The sequence below is a fragment of the Dryobates pubescens genome, chromosome 41, assembly GCF_014839835.1.
Source record: "Dryobates pubescens isolate bDryPub1 chromosome 41, bDryPub1.pri, whole genome shotgun sequence".
In the NCBI taxonomy this organism is placed as follows: Eukaryota; Metazoa; Chordata; class Aves; order Piciformes; family Picidae; genus Dryobates; species Dryobates pubescens.
Window position 1 is genome coordinate 394828 of NC_071652.1, and position 26256 is coordinate 421083.

Consider the following 26256-nt stretch of genomic DNA (forward strand, 5'->3'; position numbering starts at 1 on the left):
CTGGGAGGGAAAACGTTCAGGGAAGTGCTGGGGAGGGCCCAGCAGAGGCTGGGAAGCTGCTGAGGGGCCTGGAGCAGCTCTGTGAGGAGCCTTGGGGCTGAGAGCCTGGAGAAGGGCAGCCCCAGAGGGGATCTAAGCAATGCTCAACAAGAGCTAAAGACTGGGGGGGGCGAGAGGCTGGGGCTGGCATCTGCTCAGTGGTGCCCAGGGACAGACAAGGGGCAAGGGGCTGAGAGCCTGGAGAAGAGCAGCCCCAGAGGGGATCTTCTCCCTGCATGCTAAAGGGTGGAGGGCACGGGGCTGGGGCCAGGCTCTTCTTCTTTTGCCACCTGGATGATCTTCAAGGTCCCTTTCGACCACAGGATTCAGATTCAGAGCCAGGAGCAGCCCTTGCATGGGGCTGGGCAGGTGCCACCATCTCTGCCTTGCCAGCCAGGAGCAAGGATTCCTTTCTCCATAATTATTATTTACTGCACATTTCCCTTCCTATCATAAATTATCCTGGCTCGGGAGCCAGCCTGCAAGGGTCCTAAGGCAAAAGCATTGCCGGCAGCCTTGGAGCAGCACAAAAGACCTCATCAGGGGGATGCCCACTCCTGTAGGCAGATCAAGGGCAGCGCTAATGCCAGGCAGCCGCTTCCATTGTCCTCCCTAAGTGCCCCCAGCTGTGTCAGCCTTATCCCTGCTATTACAAGGAGGGTTTAATGAATACCTTTTCTGCATTCAAAACCTGGCGCTGATTTGGGAGCTGCTGTCCCAGGCGACTGTTATGCCCCAAAACTCCGGGCAGCAGTGCCTGGCTGCTCTCCCGGACCTCTGCTTCCATCTGAATCCGGATGTCCCTCCTCCTCCAACCTGGTATTTCTGTTGTGATTCTCTCTTTCCCCTTCCCTCTTTCTCATTCCCTCTATTTTTACTCTTTTCCCATTTCCTCTATCTTTCTTCTTTTCCATTCCTCTATTCCTTCTTTCCCATTCCCTCTACTTTTACTCCTTTCCATTCCTCTGTTCCTTCTTTCCCATTCCCTCTATCTTTCCTCTTTTCCATTCCTCTATTCCTTCTTTTCCATTCCCTCTATTCCTTCTTTTCCATTCCCTCTATTTTCCCTCTTTTCCCACTCCCTCTGTTTCCCTCCTTTCAATTCCTCTATTCCTTCTTTTCCATTCCCTCTATCTTTCCTCTCCATTCCTGTATTCCTTCTTTCCCATTCCCTCTACTTTTACTCCTTTCAATTCCTCTATTCCTTCTTTTCCATTCCCTCTATCTTTCCTCTCCATTCCTCTATTCCTTCTTTTCCATTCCCTCTATTTTCCCTCTTTTCCCATTCCCTCTGTTTCCCTCTTTTCAATTCCTCTATTCCTTCTTTTCCATTCCCTCTATCTTTCCTCTCCATTCCTCTATTCCTTCTTTCCCATTCCCTCTACTTTTACTCCTTTCAATTCCTCTATTCCTTCTTTTCCATTCCCTCTATCTTTCCTCTCCATTCCTCTATTCCTTCTTTCCCATTCCCTCTATTTTTCCTCTTTCCCCATTCCCTCTGCTTCCCTCTTTTCAATTCCTCTATTCCTTCATTCCCATTCCCTCTATTTTTCCCCTTTCCCATCAGTAAATGTTGCTACTAACACTTCCCGACTCCCTCCGCAGGTTGAATTTGAGGAGGGGGTGGGGGGACAAGCAAAGCACCAGCCCCTCGCTGCCCTCCTGCTCCAACCGCGCCGCGGTCACCGCAGCCCCCCGGGGTCGGGCAGGAGCCCGGAGCTGTCCGAGCGGCTGCTGCCTGCAGGGTGCCCAGCGCCGTGCGCGGAGGCTCCAGCAGCTCACGAACACAAACAGGCAGCAAAACAGTTTCATTAGCTGCAGAAGTTATGCACGCAGCAAAGTTTGTTTTGCAACTAATTAAGAGTTGGTGCTCAGAGGGTGTCACATCCTGCAGGCAGCCAGCAGGCGCTCAGCTGCCTCTATAAAAGCCTCCGCTGCGCGCAGCTCCTCTCAGCACTTTTCTTACACTCTGCTCCTTGGTGGCCGGGGGTAAGTCAGCTTTGAATTGATTCTTCTCCTTACCTGAACGTTCTCCAGCCATAGATTAACCCTGGGAAGAGGGAGGGGAGGGGGAATCCTTCCACCAGCAGCAGCAGCTTTTCTCTTCTCCTGGAGTTTGCAACCCGTTGCACTTTCCCACTCCCCTTTGCCAACCTGCTTCGTGCTCCCCCTCAGCAGGTCAGGAAAACAAAAAAACCTGCCCTGGGAGCTCTGAAGAGGCTCAAGAATTTCAGCCTGGCAAGGATTCTTCTCCCATTCTCACGAGGAGGTTTCATTAAGGAAATTCTTGCTGACAAAAGGCAGTAATTCCCTTTTGTGCACCCTCAGAGGCTGCACTGCCTTTAGGAGCTGGAGATCCTCTCCTAGATTCCTTCCAACACACTCCAGAGGGTGGACCTCAGAGGTTTTTCTTACTGAAAAAAGCCACTTTGTGCTGCTTTCATCTGAAATCTGTTTCCAGTGTAAAATCCCCACCCTAGGAGCTCCTTCTTGACATCTTCTGGGGAGCTTTGGCAGAGTACCTGCTCTGGACCCCTCTGAGGATGTCTGCCCTTGGAGGGCTCTCTGGCAGCTATTCTTTCCCTGCAGGCCAACCCAGAGCTCTCAGATGCAGCTTTCTAGCTGGTAAAACGATTCTGTCTTTGCTTTTTGTCTCACCCCCAAGGCAAAATAAGGTCTCTGGTCTCTTGGGAAAAGCTGAAGATGCAGCCCTGAGGACCAGAGCAGGCAGAAAGGGGCATGGGGCTCAAATGACACACAGGAAACCTGCCTTGAACTTTGTGCCCCTCTCAGACCCCTGGGGTACTTGTGGGGGCTCAATGGGGCAAATCAATCCAAGCCCTTCCTTTATGCCACCCTTAATCTCTCCCACATCAGTTTCAGACTGATCAAGTGAAGCCAATTACCACTTCTGCCTTGCTCTGCTGGCCTTGCCCAATTAGTGTGGGCACAATCCAGGGCACCCTCAGCCTGCCAAACTCTCATTGTACAAGGGCCAGGAAAATTTGCCCCTGGTATCAGGTGCAGGCTTAGGGAGATTGAGGTATTGTAATCCATAATGAGAGCAATAAAAGCTGGGTGGATCTCCAGCCCAGATCCTACTGCTCCACTTCTAATCAGGTGAGATAAGGCAACCAGCCTCACCCCCACAGCTGTGAGGAGGACAACTGGAGCTGAAAACATGGAGCTGAGCTGGGGCTGTGGCTTCCAGCAGGGTTTGGACAGGAGTGAGGCAGAGCAGTGCAGCACCCTGGGAAGAAGAGAAGCAATAGGACAAGTGTGGGATGGAGGCAGCGGTGACCTGGGAAGTGTCATAAGAGGTTCTGCCCCTTTGCTCTGCTCTGCTGAGACCTCCCCTCCAATCCTGCCTCCAGCTCTGGTGTCCCCAGCAGAAGGAGGACCACAGAGCTGGTGGAGAGAGGCCAGAGGAGGCCACAAGGATGAGCCAAGGGTTGGAGCAGCTCTGCTGTGAGGACAGGCTGAGGGAGCTGGGGGTGTTCAGCCTGGAGGGGATAAAGGCTCCAGGGGGACCTCAGAGCTGCTTTCCAGTACCTGAAGGGATTCTAGAGGGACTTTCCATGCAGGTGTCTGAGACAGGCCAAGGGGGAATGGCTTGGAGCTGAGGCAGAGCAGGGCTGGACTGGAGCTGAGGAAGAATTCTTCAGTCCCCAGGTGGGGAGAATCTGGTGCAGGCTGCCCAGGGAGGCTGTGGATGCCTCCTGCCTGAAGGGGTTTAAAAGCTGCAGAGGTGTAGAGCTGAGGGCCATGGTTTAACCCCAGCCTTGCTAGAGTTAGGTCCTGGCTGGGCTCCTTGACCTTGTCCATCTGAAATGGTTCTGTGATTGATCTCTCCCCTAACCATCAGCAACTTGGATTTCCTTCCTCTGCCAGCGGTCGCCAATGCCCTGCCTGCAGCCTCAGCCTCACAGGATCTTGTTACCTGCTATGGAAACTTCCAGTAGGGCTAACAAGAGCCTCTGCTCTCTCTCCCCCTCCTGTGTTGCAGGTCTGGATCTGTCCCATGTCTCCCTTCAGCGAGTGCTGCCTGCCCCCAGGGGTGCTGTGCCCCGAGCCGTTCGCCCTCACCTCCAACGAGCTCTGCGTCATCAAGTACCCTGACACCAGGGTGGACATCCTGGACCCCGACTGCCCTCCCTACTCTGTCATCTACCCTGGCCCAACCCTCACCACCTTCCCTCAGCAGACCCTAGTGGGCTCCACTGCCTTGTTTGACATCGGGAACATGCTGGGGTCCAGAGGATCCCCTGGGGCTTGGGATGTGAGTGGCTCTGGGGCAGGATGGAACTCGGGATCCTTTTGTGAGGCAGGAACCTTCCAGCCTCTTCCTCCTCACTTGTCCAAACAATTCTGTTACATCCCTTGCAGGCCAACCTAAACCCAGCCTGGAGAGCTGTGGCTTAAGTGAAAAGCAGACCCTGACCACGGCTGAGTTTATGGATAATGGATTATGGAATGCTGAGCACCCACAGATCCCAGGGCAGTCCCTAAGAGCTTGGCTGCCTGGCACTAGGAACCTGCCTGAGGAGCAGGGTCCCCAAACTGCAAGAGATGGAAGTGTCACTGCTGGGCTGATCCACAAGGAAATGAGAAGGAAATTCACAATGAGGAGAAAATTCACCATGAAAAGGAAATTCACACTGGATTGAAAAGGAAATTCAGAGGGGGAAAGGAAATCCACACTGAAATGAAAAGGAAATTCAGAGGGGAAAAGGAAATTCACACTGAAATGAAAAGGAAATTCAGAGGGGAAAAGGAAACTCACACTGCAATGAAAAGGAAATTCAGAGGGGGAAAGGAAATTCACAACAAAATTAGAATGAAATTCAGAGGAAACACGAAATTCACAATGAAATGAAAATGAAATTTGGGGGGGGAAATGAAATTCACACTGAAATGAATATGAAATTCAGGGGGGAAATGAAATTCACACTGAAATGAAAAGGAAATTCAGAGGGGGAAATGAAATTCACACTGAAATGGAGAGGAAATTCAGAGGGAAATGAAATTCACACTGAAATGGAGAAGAAATTCAGGGGGAAAAGGAAATTCACACTGAAATGAAGAGGAAATTCAGAGGGGGAAATGAAATTCACACTGAAATGGAGAGGAAATTCAGGGGGAAAAGGAAATTCACAATGAAATGAAGAGGAAATCCAGAGGGAAATGAAATTCACACTGAAATGGAGAAGAAATTCAGAAGGAAAAGGAAATTCACACTGAAATGGAGAGGAAATCCAGGGGGAAAAGGAAATTCACAACAAAATGAAGAGGAAATCCAGGGGGGAAAGGAAATTCACAACAAAATTAAGAGGAAATCCATCACAAAATAAACAGGGAAATAAACTTCAGAAGGGCTTGGAAACGAAAATGAAATTCCCAAGGGGATGAAACCGAAATTAAGCTCACAATGAACCCGAAATTTCTGTTAGAGAAACAAAACCAAAAGGAAACAAAACCACAGCAAATCCCAACCCAACCACAACCAAATAAAAATTGACTTTTCCAAGAGCAGGAGGGAAAAAAAAAGGAAGAAGATTAAAACAAAACTCAGAATCTATTTTATTCTCTTTATTTGGGGGGGGAAGTAGGGGAGGGAAGTTAGATCCCGATGTGTCTCCCACTCCATCCCAGGTTTTTCCTCCACTGTTGCCCCTTTGATCCTCAATCTCTTCCTCCCTCCCTCCCCAAAAAACAAACCCAACCCCAAACTGCTTTTGCAAATCAGAGGTTTGAGAATTTGGGGCTGCAGAAGGGGATCAGGAACTTGGGATGGGTTCTGAGCCAGCATTTCCCATCCAACCTCCACTCCCCTCCCTGCTCCCAGCCCAGCTGCCCCAGCCCAGCTTCCCCTTTCCTCTCAGGCTTCTCTTTCCTCTGCTTGATTTCTGCTCCTTGATGCTTCCCCAGCCTCTCTCTCTCTCTCTCTGCCTGCAGCTCATCTGATGCCAGCCAGGGCACAAAGCCAACCAGCCCAGAGCTCCAGGTGACTGCCGAGGCAGAGCTCTGTGCGCACCACTTCTGCCCCACGATGATGAACTGAAGACCCTCTGCAGCCCCTCCTGAGGCCCTGGAGCTCTTCTCACCACCTCATTCCCTGCCTGTGCATTCAGCTTCCCCTGCCCATTAAAAGCTATGCTGCAGCAGACACTTCTTTGGGTTTCCTTAGTTGTTGTTTGGGGTTTGGTTTTTTCCTCTCCCCCCACTTCATTTTGGAACCCTTGGGAGAGTCACCAAGGGGTCACCTTTGGGAGGGTCACCACTCCCCTGCCAGGCTCACTGGAAGTGGCATGGGCACCTTCCTGGGGCTCAGCACCCATGGCCAAATCACCTCTCAGTGTTTGTGGCTCAGCCAAGCTGCTCTTCCACAGGCTGGAAGCTCCTTTGGGGTGAGGGTTGATGGAAGCCTGGAGCAGGCTGCCCAGAGAGGCTGTGGACTCTTCTTCTCTGGAGAGCTTCCAATCCACCCCTGGATGCCTTCCTGTGTGACCTGCCCCAGGCAAACCTGCACCTATAAGGGGCTTGGATTCAGTGGTCTCCAGAGGTCACTTCCAGCCCCCAACATCCTCTGACTGTGACTCTCTCCAAGGCCATTTCCAGGGGACTGTTTCCCCCAGGGGACTCTCTCCCCCAGGACATTTGCCCCATGTGAATCTGCTTGAGTCCTCAAAGTCCACAAATGCAGTGTGCAGCTTCTCTGCCCACAAATCCACCCCAGCTTCACCTGGCTGCTGTGGGATCCTTCCAGCAGCAACAACCAGAGGCTGCATCCCAAACATCCTCTGGCACAGGTGCAGAGCCTTGCAAAACTCAGCCCTGGGATTGAGACATCCAAAGGTTGAGCAACCCCAAGGCTCCAGAGACGCCTGGGTGAGGACTGCAGGGGACATCCCTGCCCCTCTCCTGAGGCAGGACAATCCCCCTGCACCCCTGCAGCTGAGGGCTTGGCCTGATGGAAAGCAGCTTCCCAAGAAGAGGATCTGGGAATGCTGGTGGACAGGAAGCCAACCACAAGCCAGCAACCTGCCCTTGTGGTTAAGGAGGCCAATTGAGTCCAACCATCAGCCCAGCACCACCATGGTCATTAAACCATGTCCCCAAGAGCCATCTCTGTGCCTCTTTTGGACTCCTCCAGGGATGGTGACTCCACCACCTCCCTGGGCAGCCCTGTTCCAGTGGTTGAGAATCCTCTCAGGGAAGAAGTTTCTTCTAATCTCCAAGCTAAGCCTCCCCCTGGTGCAGCTTGAGGCCATCTCCTCTCCTATCACCTGATCTGAGGGAGGAGAGCTGAGAGCCATCCCTGCCCGTGCAGGGTTGGAGCAGATGAGCTCTGAGCTCCCTGCCAGCCTCAGCGCTGCTGTGACTCTTGTCAGCTGAGGCAGGTTCTGCCCTGCCCTGTGGAGCTCCCAGAGGGAGCTGTGGAGACCAAAGCTGGAGGTAACTCAACACCTTCTGAAGCTGCCTGCAGAGCTCAGCCTTCCACCTCCACCCCCAGAAGGAGGCTGAAGGCAGGAGCACAGCTGGGCTGGGGCAGGGGCTGCAGCCTGGGCAGGGGCTGCAGCCTGGGCATGCAGACAGAGCCTGCAGCACCTGAAGAATGGCTTTGGGATCCTGCTGGCAACAAATCAGCATTTTGGTTCTTTTCTGCCCTGCTTCCTGCAGTCACTTCCCTTCCCTGCTCCCTTCACCTCCATCTCCCCCCAGCTCCCTACCACAGCTGATTATTTGTTGGTAGCTTTCAGCACTCCCTATCTCAGCTGCCTCCAGGCCAACCCCACCTAGGAGTGGACAAAAAGTGCAGGTCCTGCAATCTCCACTGCACTTTGGGACCTGCTGAGCCACAGAAACGTCCTGGTAAAGACCAAGCAAGCCCCAAGGTGAACCCCCAGCCCCTTCCATGCACTCAGGGTGTTCCTGACATGGTTGGGACCAGCCAGCAGCAAGGCATGAGGCCAGCAGGGAGGAAGATTTCCCCTTTCCCCCCCCCCACCAAACAGTCTCAAAAGACCTTCAGCTGCCAAACAGCCCCAGGGCAGACCACCCCCTCCCTGCCACGGTTATTGTTTCCCACCCCCTGTGTTAAATCCTTCTCCTGATGCCTCACGTTGGGATTTCTGAGGTGTTTCTGGAAACACCCTGAGCAATTAAGCAGCCTGGGAACGCTGTGAGGACCCAGGAGGTTTCACAACTGCTCTGTGATCATGGCTGCAGCTAAGAGCTGCTCTTGGGCAATGCTCTGACCCTGGAGGAGTCCTGGCAAGGTCACTCCTGGCCTTGTCCTCGCTGGGCTCTGATTCATTGCCTCAGACTTTGAATTATTCAACTTTCACTTGCAGCTTGGGTAGGACCAGGCAGGCAGTTTCTGATACAGAGGCCACCTCTGGGGTGCTGGGGCCAGGGCTGGGCTCCCCAGTTTCAGATAGACTGGGAGCTACTGGGGAGAGTCCCAGAGGAGGCTGGGAAGGTGCTGAGGGCTCTGGAGCAGCTCTGTGAGGAGCAACGGCTGAGAGCTGCCTGGGGCTGGGAGCCTGGAGGAGAGCAGCCCCAGAGGGCATCTGAGCAATGCTAAAGGCTGGGGGGCAAGAGGCAGGGGCTGGCATCTGCTCAGTGGTGCCCAGGGACGGGGCAAGGGGCACAAAGTGGAGCCCAGGAGGTTGCAGCTGAGCAGGAGGAGAAACTTGTGTGGTGTGAGGCTGCTGGAGGCCTGGAGCAGGCTGCCCAGAGAGGTTGTGGAGTCTACTCTGGAGAGCTTCCAAACCTGCCTGGACACAATCCTAGTCTAACCAAACCTGCTGGAGCAGGGGGGGTGGAGGAGATGATCCCCCAGACGTCCACCCCTCACCATGGTGTGAGAGAACGCAGAGGATCTCTGCCTGACCACATCATTAACTCTTGGTGCAGATCTGGACCTGTCCTTCAGCCCCAAATTGCCCAGTGGCAGAATTCCTGCTGATCCAACCCTGCTCAGGTGATGTAAGCAAGTAGGAGGCTCTTTGAAGTGAGGAGGAGGAGGGTGGAGGAGGAAAGCTGCAGCCCTGCCTCAGCAGAGCATCCAGCCCTGAGCGTTTGCCTTTGATTATTCCTTCATTAGCAGTGCTCCTGACTCAGCTTCACCACTGCTGTGCTCTGATGCTGAGCAGGTTCAGCCACACCAACCCTATCTCAGCTCAGCAGGAGCCAGGAGTGCTGCTGGGCTCTGCCTTCCCAGGCCAGAATCGTCTCCAGCAGCTCACAATTGCTGGGTGTTGACAAAAATTAGCATTTCCCATGGTGGGGCAGGAGTCTGCAGTGCTCCCTGCCCTCAATTGCCTCCAATTCCCTTTGTTAGTCACTCCCAAAGCACAGCACAAAAACTGGGAGGGAAAAAAAGAACCCACAACAACAACAACAATCCTGTGTGGCCTGGGGAGGTTATGGGAGAGAGCTGAAAGGAGTTAATGAGCTGTGGGCAAGGGATGAATGAGCTGAGATGTGACAGCCAGGAACCAGCTCCTAGCTCTGGCAGGGCTCACCCAAAAGGAGAATCCCTGAGTCCCAGCATGGAGGGTGGAAAAAGACCCCTGGAGGAAAGGACCCCTGGAGGAAGGGACCCCTGGAGATCATCTCCTGCTCCAGCAGGGCAACCACAGCAGCTTGCCCAGGAGCACTATGGCCAGGGGGGGAGCTGGAAGCTCTCCAGAGGGAGCTGCAGGTACTGCTCCCAGCGCTCCAGATGTGGCCTCAGCAAAGCAGAGGGAGAGGCAAACCCCCCTCAGACCTGCTGGCTGCTGGCTCCTGGGCACCCTGCTGGCTCCTGAGCCCCTTGCTGGCTCCTGGGCACCCTGCTGGCTCCTGGGCACCTTGTTCTCTGGAGCACTCAGCTGGAACCCTTTTCCAGGGGTGAGTTTCATGCCACATCTTGCAGCAGCCACTCTGGGGAGGATCCCTGGAGGGCAGAGGTCTCCCAGCCAGAAATGACCTCAAAAGTTCTGAAGCAAGAGACACTGAAAAAGCTTCGAAGAGGAGAAGCACCAAAATCTCAACTCTTCAGCTGAGCTGTGAGCCCCTCTGCCACCTGCAGCACTCCTGAACCAGCCAATTCCTGAAGACCTGAGGCTGCTTCTGCCAGGGCAGCCAGCAGAGCCCAAGCCCAGCCAGCGCTGCTGGACCCAGCTCAGCTGTGAGCCAAGGGAAGCTCCCTCCAGTGGCAGAGGCCACCAGGAGGACCTCATCCCACACTCCTTGTGCCAGGAGCCAGCTCTCCAGGCTCATTCTTCCCTCGGGATGGAAGCTTCATGCATGAAAGGAAAGCACAGAGCAGCCTGAGATGGATCCAAAGCAGCAGGAGGAGGTTTGTGCCCTGCACTGCTGATGGTAATTGCCCTGATGAGAGCTCCCCTGGGCTGTGGGAGCTTATCAGGAATATTCTGGAGACATCAGGAAATGAGGTTTCAAAGGAAGCTCAGAAGCAGCTCTTGGTTTGTCATGCATGGAAATGCTTTTGTGTTCATGGGTCCTGGTGGATCCAGGCTGCTCCAACCTCCTGCAAGAGTGGAAGATGTAAAAATCTTCACTGAATCAGCTCCTGGTTGGAGGCTTCAGGGCTGGTGATGGCTTCAGGTTTATTTAGGAGGTAACTCTGGGGTAGTTCTGCTCTTCAGAAGGGTTCTTGCACCAGATACTTGATCTGGCACAAAGAGGCAGCTGCAAACCTCAGCAGCATCCTAACAGATTCAATCCAGACATGGAGAGCAAGGCTGGATGGCAGCAGGGCATGGATGGAAACGGGGGAAGGATGGGAGCTAGGGATGGATGGGAGCTGGGGATGGATGGGAGCTGAGCATGGATGGGAGCTGAGCATGGATGGGAGCTGGGGATGGATAAGAGCTGGGGATGGATAAGAGCTGGGGATGGATGGGAGCTGGGGATGGATGGAAACTGGGGAAGGACAGGAGCTAGGGATGGATAAGAGCTGGGCATGGATAGGAGCTGGGGATGGATGGGAGCTGGGGATGGATGGGAGCTGGGGATGGATGGGAGCTGGGCCTGGATAGGAGCTGGACATGGATGGCAGCTGGGGATGGACAGGAGCTGGGGATGGATGGAAACTGGGGAAGGATGTGAGCTAGAGATGGATAAGAGCTGGGCATGGATAGGAGCTGGGCATGGATGGGAGCTGGGGATGGATGGAAACTGGAGAAGGATGGGAGCTGGGCCTGGATAGGAGCTGGGCATGGATGGCAGCTGGGCATTTCCAACAAGGGCTTGTGGTGCTAGGAGGAGGGGCAATGGATCTGAGCTGGGAGAGGGCAGACTGAGAGTGGAGAGGAGGAAGACATTCTTGAGAGGGAGGCTGGTGAGACCCCAGCACAGGATCCTCAGGGAGGCTGTGGCTGCCTCCTCCCTGGAGCTGTTCAAGGCCAGGCTGGATGAGGCTTTGAGCAGCCTGGGCTGGTGGAGGTGTCCCTGGGCATGGCAGGGGGTTTGGAACTGGATGCTCCTTAAGGTCCCTTCCAACCCAACCCATTCCCTGAATCTATGAAACAAACTTCCTTTTGTGAGTGCTGCCAGCCCTGGGCCCTGGCATCTCCAAGGCCCTGTGCAGCCTTGTTTGCAGCTCAGATAAATCACCACCACAGCTCCATTAATTCCTGGGTGGCTTTAATGCTTAATGAAATCAGAGGAGCGAAACCAGGAAGGCTGCAGATGAAAAGAGCTTGCAAGGCACCCTGGGCACTTTATGTCATCACCCAACTCAGCCTTAGATAATCACAAACAGGCAGCAAAATAAAACACAACAACCAAAAACCAATTACTGCAGCTCCAGCAGGAGGAACAGGCAGCAGAGTTTGCCTCAGCAGTAATTAAAGCCTTGACACAAAGAATGTCTCAGCCCCTCCAGGCGATCCGGGCAGGGCTATAAGAGCCTCTCCCCACCCCAGGAGCTCCTGGCTGCTGCTCCTTGGCTCCTGCTCTGCGCTGCTCTGAAGTAAGTCTGATCCAACAGCAATTAAAACAGAACAATAATCCCGAGGAGCTCTTTGCTTTCCCTTGAATCTTGGTGGGAATGGGGACTGAAGGCTTCCCAAAGCTCCTCAGAGCTCTTGCTCAGCAGCTTGCTGCAGGGGGTGGCCAGGCTGAGACGGGACAAGGGGGAATGGATGGAGCTGAGGGAGAGCAGGGTGGGAGTGGAATTGGAGAAGTTTTTCAGCCCGAGGGTGGGGAGACTCTAGAAAGAGAGGCTGTGGATGCCTCCTCCCTGGGGGGTGTTCAAGGCCAGGCTGGATGAAGCCTTGAGCAGCTGAGTCTGCCTGAGAGATGTCCCTGCCCATGGCAGGGGCTTGAAGGAGATGAGCTCTGAGCTCCCTTCCAAGCTGAGCCTTGCTGTGACTCTGTGCTAAAGGATTGGCAAAACCAAGAGATTTTTTTTTCCAGGCTGCTTGGGGCTGTTAATTTTAGGGAAGAAGTGAGGATCCTGGGTTAGTTTTCAGCAGAGCTCTGAGCAGCTGTGGGGCTGAGCAGTGGTGCCGCAAGGGCTTGGGGGGAGGTGGTGCTGGAGGGGAGCTGAGAGGCAAAGCCCTTGCTGGAAGCCAGCTCCTGTGCAGTGCTGGCTGTGCTCACCCTGGGCCACTTCAGCTCCAGCAAATTCTGAGCAGTTTTTAATGCATCTGAAAGGAATAAAATTCATTTCTGTTAACCCTTTGCTGGCATTTCCTTCTCTTTGAGCAGAGATTAAATCAAAGCAGGTTGAGTTTGATTGCTCTGCTCTAACCTGAGCAGTGTCTGGGGGTGGGAAATGTTCTGCTTGGGTTTTGCCTGGGTTTGGGGTTTCTTGGGGGGGGGGGGGGGGGGAGGGGGCTTTTTGGGGTTGTTTTAGGGAGGTTTGGGGTTAGGTTTTTATTGTTTTCTTTAGTTTTTATCTGGTTGGGGCTTTTGGGGTTTCCCTCTTGGTAACCTCTTTAGCCTTAGCCTCTCTTTTTCCTGTGCTTCAGTGGAATGGTTTAGTGCCTGCAAGTCACAGGGACCATGCAAGGAGAACAAGACAGCAAACCCAGCAGGCTGCTCAAGAAATTATTCAGCATTCAAATCACTGAAGAGGCAGAGTTTGGGGGTTCCCCACCCCTTGCTCCCTGTAAAATGCAGGCTGAAGGCCCTGCCCTGGGAAGCTGTGTGTGGGAGGAGCAGAGGAGCTGCAGGAGCAAGTCCAAACCTGTCTGTAGGAAGGTTTCAGAGCAGGTGTCTGGTTTGGAGGAGGCAGGCAAAGGAACCAGCACCATGAAGGTGCTGGAACACTGCAACAGGCTGCCCAGGGAGGTGGTAGAGGCTCCATCCCTGGAGATATTCAAGGTCAGGCTCAATGGGTCTCTGGGCAACCTCTAGTGGAGGATCTCCCTGCTGAGTGCGGGAGGCTTGGACTGGACGCCCTTTGGAGGTCCCTTCCCACCCAGCCCATTCCATGACTCCCTCTGTCTAAAGCTCTGAGCTCCAAGGGCTCACCAAAACCAAGCAGATGAAGTTTTTCTTTTCCTAACTCTGCACATCCCTTGCAGGGCCACGGCCAGGCGATGGCTTCCCCCGAGCTGGCCTGCAGCACCCCCTGCGAGGCAAAGTGCCCCCAGCCCCTGGCCAGCAGCAGCAACGAGCCCTGCGTGGTGGCCTGCGGTGACTCCCGGGTGATCATTTACCCACCCCCCGTGGTTGTCACCTTCCCGGGGCCCATCCTCACCACCTACCCGCAGCAAACCGTCGTGGGATCCTCGGCGGCTCCCGAGGTGGCCGCGGCAGAAGCTCCGGCGGCGGCTCCCCTGCCGGCGGCGGTCGCAGGCAGGCTGGAGGCAGCTGCCGACAAACTTGGCCCTCAGGTCATCAGCAGACCCGAGCCCCGAGGTGTCCCCAGGTACTCCTACACTTATTCTTCCCAATGGACACATCCCTGCAGCTCGCACCGCGCCGGGAAGCGTTGGACACACTGAGCGCAGCCAGCGCCGGCAGCTGGAGGAGGCAGCAGAGAAAGCTCCCAGCTGCGAGGGGGAGGGAGGAAGCTGCTCCGCGCCGGCCCCAGAGCTGCAGCTCCAGCGGCAGTGAATGAAGGCTGCAAACCTCAGCGCCTGCAGAAGGCAGCCCCAGGCCTGCATTTGCTCCTTTTGCCTTTAGTTTAGACCTGTTCTCCTCTGGCTTTAGTCAGCTGCTGCTGTTGTGCTGTGTCCTGCCTGGGTTATATTCGTGGCACTGAAGCTAGAGAGGTGTCTGTATGAGATGCCAGGAGCTGCACCAAAGGAGAAATCAGGATCCCTTCACACAGACTGCAGCACTCTGAGCCTGGGGATCAGCCAGAGCCTCACTGAGCCCCTGGAAGGATGTTCCCCAGCTCCTGCACAGTTGTGTCCCAGGGCAGCTGTCTCTATCCAAATAAATTCTCTGTACCAAACTGGGACTTCTGATTGTCATTGCCAGGGAATTTCTGGAGAAAAGAGGCTGAGGGGAGACCTCCTCAGTCCCTGCAGCTCCCTGAAGGCAGGATGGAGCCAGGGGATTTGGTCTCCTCATCCAAGCAGCCAGCCACAGGGCAAGAGGGCAGGGCCTCAGGCTGCAGCGAGGGAGGTTCAGGTTGGGCATTAGAGAAAACTTCTTCCATGAGAGGGTTCTGAGGCACTGGGACAGGCTGCCCAGGGTGGGGAGGCTGAATCCCCATCCCTGGAGGCATTCAAAAACCATTTGGCCATGGCACGTGGGGATATGTTCAGTGGCCAAGGTGGTGTTGGCTTGAGGGTTGGGGTGCATGGCCTGGGAGAGCTTTCCCTGCCTCAGTGAGTCTCTGATCTCCAAGCAGCTTCCCTGGCTTGCAGCTCTCAAGCCTTTCCTGAGAGAAATTCAGACTTGCCACAAACATTCCCAGCAAACCAATTCTCATCCAACATTTCCCAACCTTCCTCAGCTCCACACAAAATCCCAGCCTCGAGGAAGAACAAATTCAGACCCAGGGAAAACCAAAAGTTATTGATGCAAGGCAGGTGGAAAAACACAAGAGGCAGCGAAACAAAGCCCCAGAGAAACCATCAGCTGCAAACACAAGCAGCAGGAGGCTGCAGCAGGGCACAGCCCTGGGCTGCAGCCCAAGGATTCTCCCCTCCTGGTGCAGGTAGGGAGTGCCGGAGCTGGGCAGAGCAGAGGACACTCAGCCGAGGAGCAGCACAGCTGCGCTGGGGCACAGCAACAGAGGAGCTCCTGAAGGCAGAGCTGCAAAGCCTGAAGCCTCTGGCTGGGGCTCTGCAAGGCTGCTCTGAGCTAAGGAGGAGGACCAGAAAGGTCAAGCAGCAGCTTGGCAGCAGCCTAGAGAGGGGAGGAGAGCTTTGCATCTGCTGCTAGAAGGCAAAAGAGGCTGCGTGAGCAGGCCCAGGGCAGATGCAGCAGGGAAGTCCAAGGACATCTGGGGCTTAGCAGATCCCACAGCCGCTCCCATAGCTTCCATAGCAGCCAGAGGCTCCGTAGCCTCCGTAGCCTCCACAGCTGCCATAGCCTCCGTAGCCTCCATAGCCTCCACAGCTGCCATAGCCTCCATAGCCTCCATAGCTGCCAGAGCCTCCAAAGCCTCCAAAGCCTCCGTAGCCCCCACGGCCCCCAGAGCCCCCACGGCCTCCAAAGCCTCCCATCACAGGGGCTCCTGAGGAGCCCACCACGCTGGACTGGGGGAAGTTGCTGAGGATGGGCCCGGGGAAGGTGACCACCGTGGCCGGGGGCTGGATCACCACCGTGGAGTCAGGGCACTGCTGCACGCAGGGATGGTTGCAGGTGTCAGCCAGGGGGGTAGGGCTGCACACCCCACAGGGAGCACACAGGCTGGAGCAGGACATCTTGGCCTTCAGGAAGGAGAGCTGCAAGACAAGGCAGAGCTGTGATCACTGCAGGGCCCCAGCCCAAAGCCCTCCTGGCCCTCTGCCCTGGCAGCCTGCAGCCCAGGACCCGCTCTGCAGCCGCTCAGGAGGCTGCAGCACAATCCCCTGGGAGCACAGCTGCAATGCTGCTTCCCAGCCCTAGCTCCCCTCATGCTCCCTGCTGCCTCTCTGACCACCTGGAGCTCTCCCAGCCTCAGCCGCTAGCCTCCCGCTAAAAGGATCCGGGCCCCGCCCCGGCCCCGCCCCGCGGCTCCATTGCAGCTCTGCCTGCAGCCTCGGGAGCTCCTTGGGACGTTTGCAGCGGAGCCTGCGCCGCCTGCTGGCGGGAACGGTGCAGCAGCACCGCGAGGATGCCCTAGGGAGCGGCGTTCCGGTGTCCTTTAGCAGCAGCCTGGGGGCACAGCTGTGCCCAGCAGCCTCTTCTCTTGGTGCTTCTTGCTTGGGACAAGGAACTGAACCCCCCCTGCTTCCAGCTTCCTTGCAGGGAGCTGTAGAGAGCCAGGGGATATCCCCTCAGCATCCTCTTCTCCAGCCACAACACCTCCAGTTCCCTCAGCTGCTCCTCCCCAGCCCTCTTCTCCAGACCTTTCCCCACCTTCCTTGCCCTTCTCTGGGCCTGCTCCAGAGGCCAAGCCTCGGAGCTACCTCCAGCTCTGGGCTGTAGGGGTAGAAGGGAAGCATCAAGCACAACCAGGAGCCAATGTTGTGATGCAAGAGAGATTTTATTGCAGTCCCAGGGCAGGACGAAGCTTAGAGAAGAGCAGAGCTGTGGCTAAGGGCAGCTCACGACCCCTGGCAGGAGGCAGGCAGCCAGCATGAGCTGTGCTGCAGGAGCAGGCAGCCAGCAGTGACCCTCCCCAGCAGTGGGCCAAGGGTCCTGCAGGGATGCTGAGGCAGAGCAGGGGAAAGGCAGAGCTGCGCCGAAAGCAGGAAGGAGGCAGCCAGGCTCCAGAGCACAGCGCAGACAGCAGCAGGTCCTTTCCTCAGGGCTGAGTGGGGACCTGCCAGGGGGTCTCTGGAGATCTCTTTCATCTGTGGCCGGATCCAGGCTGGGTCTCAGCAGGGCCCACAGCTGCCACTGAGGTACCGAGAGCCACGGCGCCAGCCCCCATAGCCTCCAAGGCCTCCATAGCCTCCATAGCTACCGAAAGTGCCACCATAGCCACCCCCAACCCCGGGGACTCCTGCAGAGCCAACAAAGCTAGACTGGGGGAAGTTGCTGAGGATGGGCCCAGGGAAGGTGACCACAACAGGAGGGGGCTGGATCACCACGTTGGAGTCAGGGCACTGCCGCACACAGGGCTGGTTGCAGGTGTCGGCCAGGGGGGCCGGGGCGGCCACCCCACAGGGAGAGCACAGGCTGGAGCAGGACATCTTTCAGGCAGGCAAGAGACCTGGAAAAGGGAGCAGGGGTGAGGGGAGGCTGGGCAAGGCAGGGACAGGTCCCCAAGAGGCTTCCAGGAGCTGGACTTACCCAGGAGATGAGGAGAGTCGAGCGGAGGAAGCTGGATGGAGGCTGTGTGGCCCTCAGCTCTTTTATACAGGTCCCAGAGTGCCTGGGGCAGCGGCCAAGGGGTGGTGGCACCAACCCCAGTAGGTAATCACCCAAACAAGCCAGGCCCACCCCCTGCACCAGGGGCACTGCCATGATAATGGTGCTGGGGAAGGAAGGACAGGAGGGACGCGCCGTGACACACCAGGGCATGCCAGGCACGAGGCTGCTGCAGCTGATCTGGTGCCACCACCGCAGCCTTGATCTGCCCTAATCTGCTGATGCTGCCCAGCCCCAGGCACAGGGCTCTGCCCACCCGTGCCCTGCACACCTCTCATTAGCTCTCTTTTACAAGCTGCCAAACAGAGGCATTGCAGCTGGGCAGATCTAGGCCCACCTGCTCCAGTCCCTCCCAGCTGCCCGGGGGGGCTGGGGCCCTGCTGGGGCATGTGAGGAGCATCCCTGAACCTTGGCTACTTCCAAGTACCTGTTTGCCTTGGGCTATCTGGGGCTCCCTGACTGAGATCCCTGTGATGAGCAGGGGAGGCTCTGCTGTGTGGGGCAGGGACCCGATGGTGCTGGGGCTCAGCCAGCAGGTGGCGCTTCAGACAGCTGTTCCTCTCCCTCAGTCACCTCCTGCCCTGCAGCCACCCCTGTGCCCCACAGACACCTCCCGCCCTGCAACTCCTCCCCCTGCCCCTGCTCAGCCAGCTGCACCTTCTCCCGTGTCACCAGCAGGGCAGCCTGTGCCTAGGAAAGACTCCAGCTGCCAAGGGACCCTGTTGGTAGCAGACAGCCCTGCCAAGGAGGCACTGGTGTCGAGGGGCACTCCTGGCCCAGCAGAGCCTGGGAGTGTCTCTGACCCTGCAGTGATTCCCCCCGGGGTGCTTCGGGATGCAGTGCTCAGAGCCTTCCAGCAGCTGCAGGAGAAGCTCACTGGCAAGACAGAGAAGCTGCCTGCAGAGATGGCAAAGCTGGGAGAGCTGGAAGGGAGGATTGAGCAGGTTGGCACAGCTGTGTCTAGATGGGAGAGGGAGGATGACACTTCCCCTGCTCCTGCTGCATGGCTCTGGGGCACAGCCAGCAGGGAGTGCAGTGCTGCAGAGCGGCCAGCTCAGGCTGGGCCCTGCCACTCCCCACAGGCAGTGTGGAACCTCCTGGGTGCCCCTTGGAAGGACAGGAGCTGCTGGCACCATAAGGCCACCTCTGAGCTTGCATCCAGACCCAAGGAGCTGCTAGATGGCATCGCCAGGGCTGGTGCTGCAAGGGGGTGGCTGTCACTGAGACACTTCCTCAGCACTAGAGGGGCCCTGGCTCCAGGCAGAGGGAGGGAAGGCACTGCTGGACCTGCTGCTGCCCTGCCTGGAACTGGGGGCTTGGCAGGTTGAAGAGATGGAGTCTGGCTGTGACAGAGGTCTCTTGGGTCCTGCATGCCTTGGAAGGTGAGAATGCAAACTAGGCCACAGATTGCTTCTCCCCAGAGGGCTGGAAAAGTCTCCTTCTTGGACCTTACTGAATGCCTCTTTTTTGAGGCTGTGTTTGGCACAGGAACTATGGAAGGAAATAAAGGCTGGGATGTCAGGGTTGGAGATGGGTGCCTTTAAGAAGCATAAAGATGAGGACCTCCAAGAGGTGCAGAGTGTGCAGGGCTGGAGAGGACATTGTGATGGTTGTCATTTCATTCCCAGAATGCCTGCATCTGGCCTTGAGAAGGGGACAGCACAAGCTGCCTCTTCTCCCTCTCCTTTCCCTGCTCCCTTCTGACCTGGATCCCTTAGCTCCCCTTTATAATGGGGGAGGGGTTAGGGCTGGGGCAGCCTGCTGGCAGCCTGGGCAAAGCTCATTTTCAGCTGAGTCATTTTGGGCCTGGCATCTGGGGCAAGCCCCTGCCCAGCACACCTCTCATTTTCTATTACAAGCTGGTAAACTGAGGCAGCATGAGGCCAAGCCGAGTCAGAAGCCATTCCACACACTCAGAGTGGCTTCCAAATGCCACCAATGCCACCATGAGTGCCAGCACTAGCTGCACCTCTCATGGCCTTAGGCTCCACAGACATCTCTGCCAGCTGCCTGCTCTGAGGCACTGCAGCACAATGGCACTGTCATGTTGGGCACACAAGGAGGAAAGTTTCAGGGACTGCAAGCACACAGGGGGCTGTCAGAGACACACTGGGCATGGAGATGGGAATGGCATGGATGGGGGAATGGCACAGGCATGGGATGGAGCATGGGAGAGCTCCAAGGGAGGGGATGTGCATGGAAGAGCTGAAGGGCTGCAGAGGGAGCAGGGCACTGTCAGCTCTCACAGCCTCATGTCTGTGGGCAGAGGACCTCCCTGGGCACTGCTGCCTCATGGCCTGCAGCTGGGATGCTGCTGAGGTGACCTGCTTGGGCCCAGAGATCTTCTGCAAGAGGCCCAGGACCCCTGCCCATGAGCAGAGGGGGAATTATGGCTCCCTGGGGCGTCTGGGTGCCGCCAGGTCAGCTCCAGAAGCCCCTGGTGTGTGCTGCTGCTGTGTCACCTCCTGACCCTCCCTCCGCGTCCCCTCTGCAGCTCAGGAGTGCAGAGCAGTGCTGCCAGCACCAAGCACATAAATGTCTCAGCCCAGTGTCATGAAGCTTCTCTGCTTGGCTGCAGCAGCAGCTGCACTTTTACAAGCAGCCCTTGGCTGTGGGGTTTCTGGGATGGTATAAAAGGGCTGAGGGCCCCACAGCCTCCATCCACCTTCCTCCACTCCACTCTCCTCAGCACCCAGGTAGCAGCTTCCCTTGCCCAGCACAGGCTTTCTCCAGGGCTCTTTGGCTCTCCTCTGCCTCTCCCAGCACAGGGCTGGGATGTGATGCTGCTGCCTGAGAGCTCTGGCAGGGCTGCAAATGGCATCCTGAGTGCTCCACTCGACTTCAGTCCTTGGGCAGCTTGGGGCAGTTGTTGCTGCATGCTGTGGGCCAGGCAGCAGCAGGGAGCATGAGGGGAGCGAGGGCTGGGAAGCAGCATTGCAGCTGTGCTGCCAGGGGGTTGTGCTGCAGCCTCCTGAGCGGCTGCAGAGGAGGTCCTGGGCTGCAGGCTGCCAGGGCAGAGGGCCAGGAGGGCTTTGGGCTGGGGCCCTGCAGTGAGCACAGCTCTGCCTTGTCTTGCAGCTCTCCTTCCTGAAGGCCAAGATGTCCTGCTCCAGCCTGTGTGCTCCCTGTGGGGTGTGCAGCCCTACCCCCCTGGCCGACACCTGCAACCATCCCTGCGTGCAGCAGTGCCCTGACTCCACGGTGGTGATCCAGCCCCCGGCCACGGTGGTCACCTTCCCCGGGCCCATCCTCAGCAACTTCCCCCAGTCCAGCGTGGTGGGCTCCTCAGGAGCCCCTGTGATGGGAGGCTTTGGAGGCCGTGGGGGCTCTGGGGGCCGTGGGGGCTACGGAGGCTTTGGAGGCTACGGAGGCTCTGGCAGCTGTGGAGGCTATGGAGGCTCTGGAGCCTATGGCTGCTATGGCAGCTATGGAGGCTCTGGCAGCTGTGGCGGTTGGGGCCGAGGCAGCTGTGGCATCTGCTAAGCTCCACGCTGCATGCAGCCACAGCTGAAGGAGAGCTCCAGAGATGCTCCTGGCACCTCCTGACTCCTGACACCTCTGCAGGAATGCCTCTGGCACTGCTGGGCTCTGGAGCTGCTCCCCCCAGGGCCTGCCTGAGGCCCAGCTCCGCACTCCTCCTGCTCCTCCTCTCCATCCATTCAGGATTCCCTTCCCCTGAGCACGCAGCCCTGTGCTGCCTGCCTGCTGCTGTGGCTCAGCCCATGGCAGCCTCCCTCTGCCCCATGCCAGGAGCTGTGAGCTGCCCTTGCTGAGGGCACTGCTCCTGGCCCTGCCCCCTCCTCCCCTGCCCCTTCAATAAAAGCTTTCTTGCATTGCAACATTGATCTTTGCTTGGAGTTGATCCTTCAGCCACAGCCAAGAGCCCAAGGCTCAGGATGGATTCCCATCGGTGTCCCAGGCAGCTGCCACCTTGGGCCTTGCCAGGGCAGCCTGCAGGAGCTGCCTCCTTCTCTCCTCCTGCCTGCCCTCAAGCTTCACAACCTCTGCAGCAGGTAGCCAGAGTGGGGACTTCTTCCCAGCCCCTGGCAGCAGCTGCTCCTTCCTTGCCCTCCTGTCCTCTCCCCACTTTGCTCTCCTGCACTCTCAGCCCCAAGAAGAGCTGCAGAACCCCACAGTGGTCTTGCTGCCAGCCTTGGCCATCACCCAGGGGATGCAAGCAGGCTGCTGGCACAGAGGAGCTGCTGGAGCAGGGCACCCATGGATCTGCCAACTCCTCAGAGTGGTCTTTGGGGATGTGTTGAGTTTAGGGCTGGAGGGAGGGCAGAGGGAACCGAAAGGCACCCAGTGGGGACTGTCACCACCAGCTGGAACACAACTGAGCTCAGAACCCAGCTGCTCCAGAGGAGGCCACCCTGGGGCACTCAGGCAGTGTAGATCAACAAACTCTGAGGTGTTGAAGAAGGAAGGAAAGAAGAAGGAAGGACCAAGAACAGCCATGGGTCAACACTGCATTGTCAGAGAGATTTTATTACAGCTCCAGGGGAGCAGGGAGGTGAGAGAAGAGCAGGGCCAGGGCCAAGGGCAGGTCACAACTCCTGGCAGCAGGCAGAAGGAACAGCAAGCAGGAGCTGTGCCAAGGCAGCAGGCATCCAGTCCAGGCCTGCAGCATTAGGAGGCAAAGTCTTGCAGGGAAGCTGAGATCCAGGAAGGGAGGTCAGAGTTGGTCCCAGAGCCAGCATCAGAGCCCCACAGCAGAGCAGTGCAGCAGGGGAGTCCTTCCTTGGGTGGTCGACTTGGGATGTGCCAGGGCACCCCTGGAGATCTTCATCCCTGGCTAGCTGCAGCCTGGGGCTCAGCAGGGGCCAGAGTTGCCATTCAGGTCCTGGTGGCCTTGGCACCAGCCCCAAGAAACATAGCTGCTGAAGCCTCCAGAGCCCCCCCCAGCCCAAAAACCCTCCAGAGGCTCCCCAGCCCCCAAGCCCTCCAGAGCCCCCAAAGCCTCCAGAGGCATCCAAAGTGCCACCACAGCCACCCTGTACCGCAGGGCTCCTGAAGGGCCAATGACGCTGGAGTGGGGGAAGGAGCTGAGGATGGCCCCAGGGAAGGTGACCACGGCAGGGGAGGCTGAGCTCAGGGACTGACACAGAAGGGGCTCCCAAGCCCGGCCCTAGCACCGGCTCGGAACGTGCAGCGCACCAGGGCCACCCTGGACCTGCCGCAGCGAGACCTCTCTGGACCCCAGCGGCACACCCAGCCTCGGCCAATCGACTCCTGCTAAGGTGGCCCAAGCCCCGCCCCGGCCCCGCCCCGGCCCCGCCCCGGCCCCGCCCCGGCCCCGCCCCGGCCCCGCCCCGCGGCTCCGTTGCAGCTCTCCCAGCAGCCTCGGAAGCTCCTTGCGGACCTTTGCCGCGGAGCCTGCGCCGCCTGCTGGCGGGGACGGTGCAGCAGCACCGCGAGGATGCCCTAGGGAGCGGCGTTCCGGTGTCCTGTAGCAGCAGCCTGGGAGCACAGCTGTGCCCAGCAGCCTCTTCTTCTGGCTCTTCTTGCCTGGGACAAGGAAGTGAACCCCCCCTGCCTCCAGCTTCCTTGCAGGGAGCTGTAGAGAGCCAGGAGATCTCCCCTTAGCCTCCTCTACTCCAGCCTCAACACCCCCAGATCCCTCCCAAGCTGTCTTCTCCAGACCCTTCCCCACCTTCCTTGCCCTTCTCTGGACCTGCTCCAGAGACCAAGCCTCTGAGCTGCCCCGAGGTCTTGGCTGTAGGGGTAGAAGGGAAGCATCAAGCACAACCAGGAGGCAACGTTGTGATGCAAGAGAGATTTTATTGCAGTCCCAGGGCAGGACGAAGCTTAGAGAAGAGCAGAGCTGTGGCCAAGGGCAGCTCACGACCGTGGCAGGAGGCAGGCAGCCAGCATCAGCTGTGCTGCAGGAGCAGGCAGCCAGCAGGGACCCTCCCCAGCAGTGGGCCAAGGGTCCTGCAGGGATGCTGAGGCAGAGCAGGGGAAAGGCAGAGCTGGGCTGAAAGCAGGTGGGAGGCAGCCAGGCTCCAGAGAACAGCTCAGACAGCAGCAGGTCCTTTCCTCAGGGCTGAGTGGGGACCTGCCAGGGGGTCTCTGGAGCTCTCCTTCATCTCTGGCCGGATCCAGGCTGGGTCTTAACAGATCCCACAGCTGCCTCCAAAGTACCGAGAGCCACGGCCCCCGTAGCCACCCCAGCCCCCATAGCCCCCACAGCCTCCAAAGCCTCCGTAGCCTCCCCAGCCGCCAAGGCCTCCATAGCCCCCACAGCCCCCAAAGCCTCCATAGCCACCCCAGCCTCCAAGACCTCCGTAGCCACCCCAGCCCCCAAAGCCTCCATAGCCACCCCAGCTTCCATAGCCTCCATAGCCCCCACGGCCTCCAAAGCCTCCCACCACAGGGGCTCCTGAGGAGCCAACAACGCTGGACTGGGGGAAGTTGCTGAGGATGGGCCCAGGGAAGGTGACCACCGAGGCCGGGGGCTGGATCACCACGTTGGAGTCAGGGCACTGCCGCACGCAGGGCTGGTTGCAGGTGTCGGCCAGGGGGCAAGGGGCGGCCACCCCACAGGGAGAGCACAGGCTGGAGCAGGACATCTTTCAGGCAGGCAAGAGACCTGGAAAAGGGAGCAGGGGTGAGGGGAGGCTGGGCAAGGCAGGGACAGGTCCCCAAAAGGCTTCCAGGAGCTGGACTTACCCAGGAGATGAGGAGAGTCGAGCGGAGAAAGCTGGATGGAGGCTGTGGAGCCCTCAGCTCTTTTATACAGGTCCCAGAGCGCCTGGGGCAGCGGCCAAGGGGTGGTGGCACCAACCCCAGTAGGTAATCACCCAAACAAGCCAGGCCCACCCTCTGCACCGGGGGCACTGCCATGATAATGGTGCTGGGGAAGCAAGGACAGGAGGGACGCGCCGTGACACACCAGGGCATGCCAGGCACGAGGCTGCTGCAGCTGATCTGGTGCCACCACCGCAGCTTTGATCTGCCCTAATCCCCCCCTCTGTGGATGCTGCCCAGCCCCAAGCACAGGGCTCTGCCCACCCTTGCCCTGCACACCTCTCATTAGCTCTCTTTTACAAGCTGCCAGACACAGGTATTGCAGCTGGGCAGCTCCAGGTCCACCTGCTCCAGTCCCTCCCAGCCACCCTGGAGGACAGGGCCCTCCTGGGGTATGTCAGGAGCATCCCTAAACCTTGGCTACTTCCAAGACCCTGCTTGCCATGGGTTGTTTGGGGCTCCCTGACTGAGTTCCCTGTGATGAGCAAGGGAGGCTCTGCTGTGTGGGGCAGGAACCCAGCGGTGCTGGGGCGCAGCACTGCTATGAATGGGAGCAGGCAGTTCAGACATCAGTGTCTTCTGCCATGGCTGGAAGGGCAGAGAAGCCTTGGCCTCATGCCTGAGTGAGGTCTTCCCTCAGCCCTCCCTGGTGCACTTGGAGCACCATGCCAGGAGCTGCTGGCTCAGCACCCACGCAGAGCCAGGCTTCACGTGGCCAGGCTGCACACAGGCACGCTGGGCACTCTGCCCCGTGGTCTGCAGTTGGGATGCTACTGAGGTGACCTGCTTGGTTCCAGACATCTTCTGCCAGAGGCCTGGCATTGCTCTGTGTAAGCAGAGTGGGGGATTAGTGCCAGATCAGACTTGATTGGTGCTGCCAGTTAAGCCCCAGACGCTCCTCAGTGCCTTGTAAAGATCTGACACTTCCTGTCCTCCCATCACACCTTTCTTCTCCAGGGCATCTCTGCTCCACAAGGACAAGGCCTCCATTAGTCTTGCATCACACACAATCAGTGGCATGATGCTTGCTTGGGTGATTACCTACTGGGGTTGGTGCCACCACCCCTTGGCCGCTGTCCCAGGTGCTCTGGGACCTGTATAAAAGAGCTGAGGGCCACACAGCCTCCATCAGCTTCCTCCGCTCGACTCTCCTCATCTCCTGGGTAAGTCCAGCTCCTGGAAGCCTCTTGGGGACCTGACCCTGCCCTGCCCAGCCTCCCCTCACTCCTGCTCCCTTTTCCAGGTCTCTTGCCTGCCTGAAAGATGTCCTGCTCCAGCCTGTGCTCTCCCTGTGGGGTGGCTGCCCCGGCCCCCCTGGCCGACACCTGCAACGAGCCCTGTGTGCGGCAGTGCCCTGACTCCAACGTGGTGATCCAGCCCCCTCCTGTTGTGGTCACCTTCCCTGGGCCCATCCTCAGCAACTTCCCCCAGTCTAGCTTCGTTGGCTCTACAGGAGTCCCCGGGGTTGGGGGTGGCTATGGTGGCACTTTCGGTAGCTATGGAGGCTATGGAGGCTTTGGAGGCTATGGAGGCTGGGGTGGTTATGGAGGTCTTGGTGGCTATGGAGGCTATGGAGGCTTTGGGGGCTGTGGAGGCTACGGGGGCTGGGGTGGCTACGGGGGCTGGCGCCGTGGCTCTCGGTACCTCAGTGGCAGCTGTGGGATCTGCTGAGCCTCAGGCTTGATCTGATGAAAGATGAAGAAGAGCTCCAGAAAACCCCTGGCAGGTCCCCACTCAGCCCTGAGGAAAGGACCTGCTGCTGTCTGCGCTGGGCTCTGGAGCCTGGCTGCCTCCTTCCTGCTTTCGGCGCAGCTCGGCCTTCCACCTGCTCTGCCTCAGCATCCCTGCAGGACCCTTGGCCCACTGCTGGGGAGGGTCACTGCTGGCTGCCTGCTCCTGCAGCACAGCTGATGCTGGCTGCCTGCCTCCTGCCAGGGGTCGTGAGCTGCCCTTGGCCACAGCTCTGCTCTTCTCTAAGCTTCATCCTGCCCTGGGACTGCAATAAAATCTCTCTTGCATCACAAC

At 57.9% G+C, this 26256-nt stretch overlaps 6 protein-coding genes across 6 annotated transcripts; 3 read left to right on the forward strand and 3 right to left on the reverse strand.

Annotated features, from left to right (window-relative positions):
• The first annotated feature begins 11990 nt into the window (after positions 1-11990).
• On the forward strand, positions 11991-14009 carry LOC128899168 (beta-keratin-related protein-like). The gene is made up of 2 exons (XM_054177506.1): positions 11991-12025; positions 13587-14009. The coding sequence occupies exon 2, from the start codon at positions 13602-13604 to the stop codon at positions 14007-14009; it is 408 nt and encodes a 135-aa protein (XP_054033481.1). The 5' UTR covers positions 11991-12025; positions 13587-13601.
• Positions 14010-15470: 1461 nt separating this feature from the next.
• LOC128899181 (claw keratin-like) lies at positions 15471-15887 on the reverse strand. Its single transcript, XM_054177529.1, has one exon. It carries the CDS (start codon positions 15885-15887, stop codon positions 15471-15473), a length of 417 nt encoding a protein of 138 aa, XP_054033504.1.
• Positions 15888-16985: 1098 nt separating this feature from the next.
• Positions 16986-17303, reverse strand: LOC128899245 (claw keratin-like). The gene has a single exon (XM_054177624.1). It carries the CDS (start codon positions 17301-17303, stop codon positions 16986-16988), a length of 318 nt encoding a protein of 105 aa, XP_054033599.1.
• A 3277-nt stretch (positions 17304-20580) lies between these two features.
• On the forward strand, positions 20581-20964 carry LOC128899182 (claw keratin-like). The gene has a single exon (XM_054177530.1). It carries the CDS (start codon positions 20581-20583, stop codon positions 20962-20964), a length of 384 nt encoding a protein of 127 aa, XP_054033505.1.
• A 2630-nt stretch (positions 20965-23594) lies between these two features.
• Positions 23595-24053, reverse strand: LOC128899213 (claw keratin-like). The gene has a single exon (XM_054177580.1). The coding sequence runs from the start codon at positions 24051-24053 to the stop codon at positions 23595-23597; it is 459 nt and encodes a 152-aa protein (XP_054033555.1).
• Positions 24054-25494: 1441 nt separating this feature from the next.
• LOC128899212 (claw keratin-like) lies at positions 25495-25902 on the forward strand. The gene has a single exon (XM_054177578.1). It carries the CDS (start codon positions 25495-25497, stop codon positions 25900-25902), a length of 408 nt encoding a protein of 135 aa, XP_054033553.1.
• Positions 25903-26256: the final 354 nt, after the last annotated feature.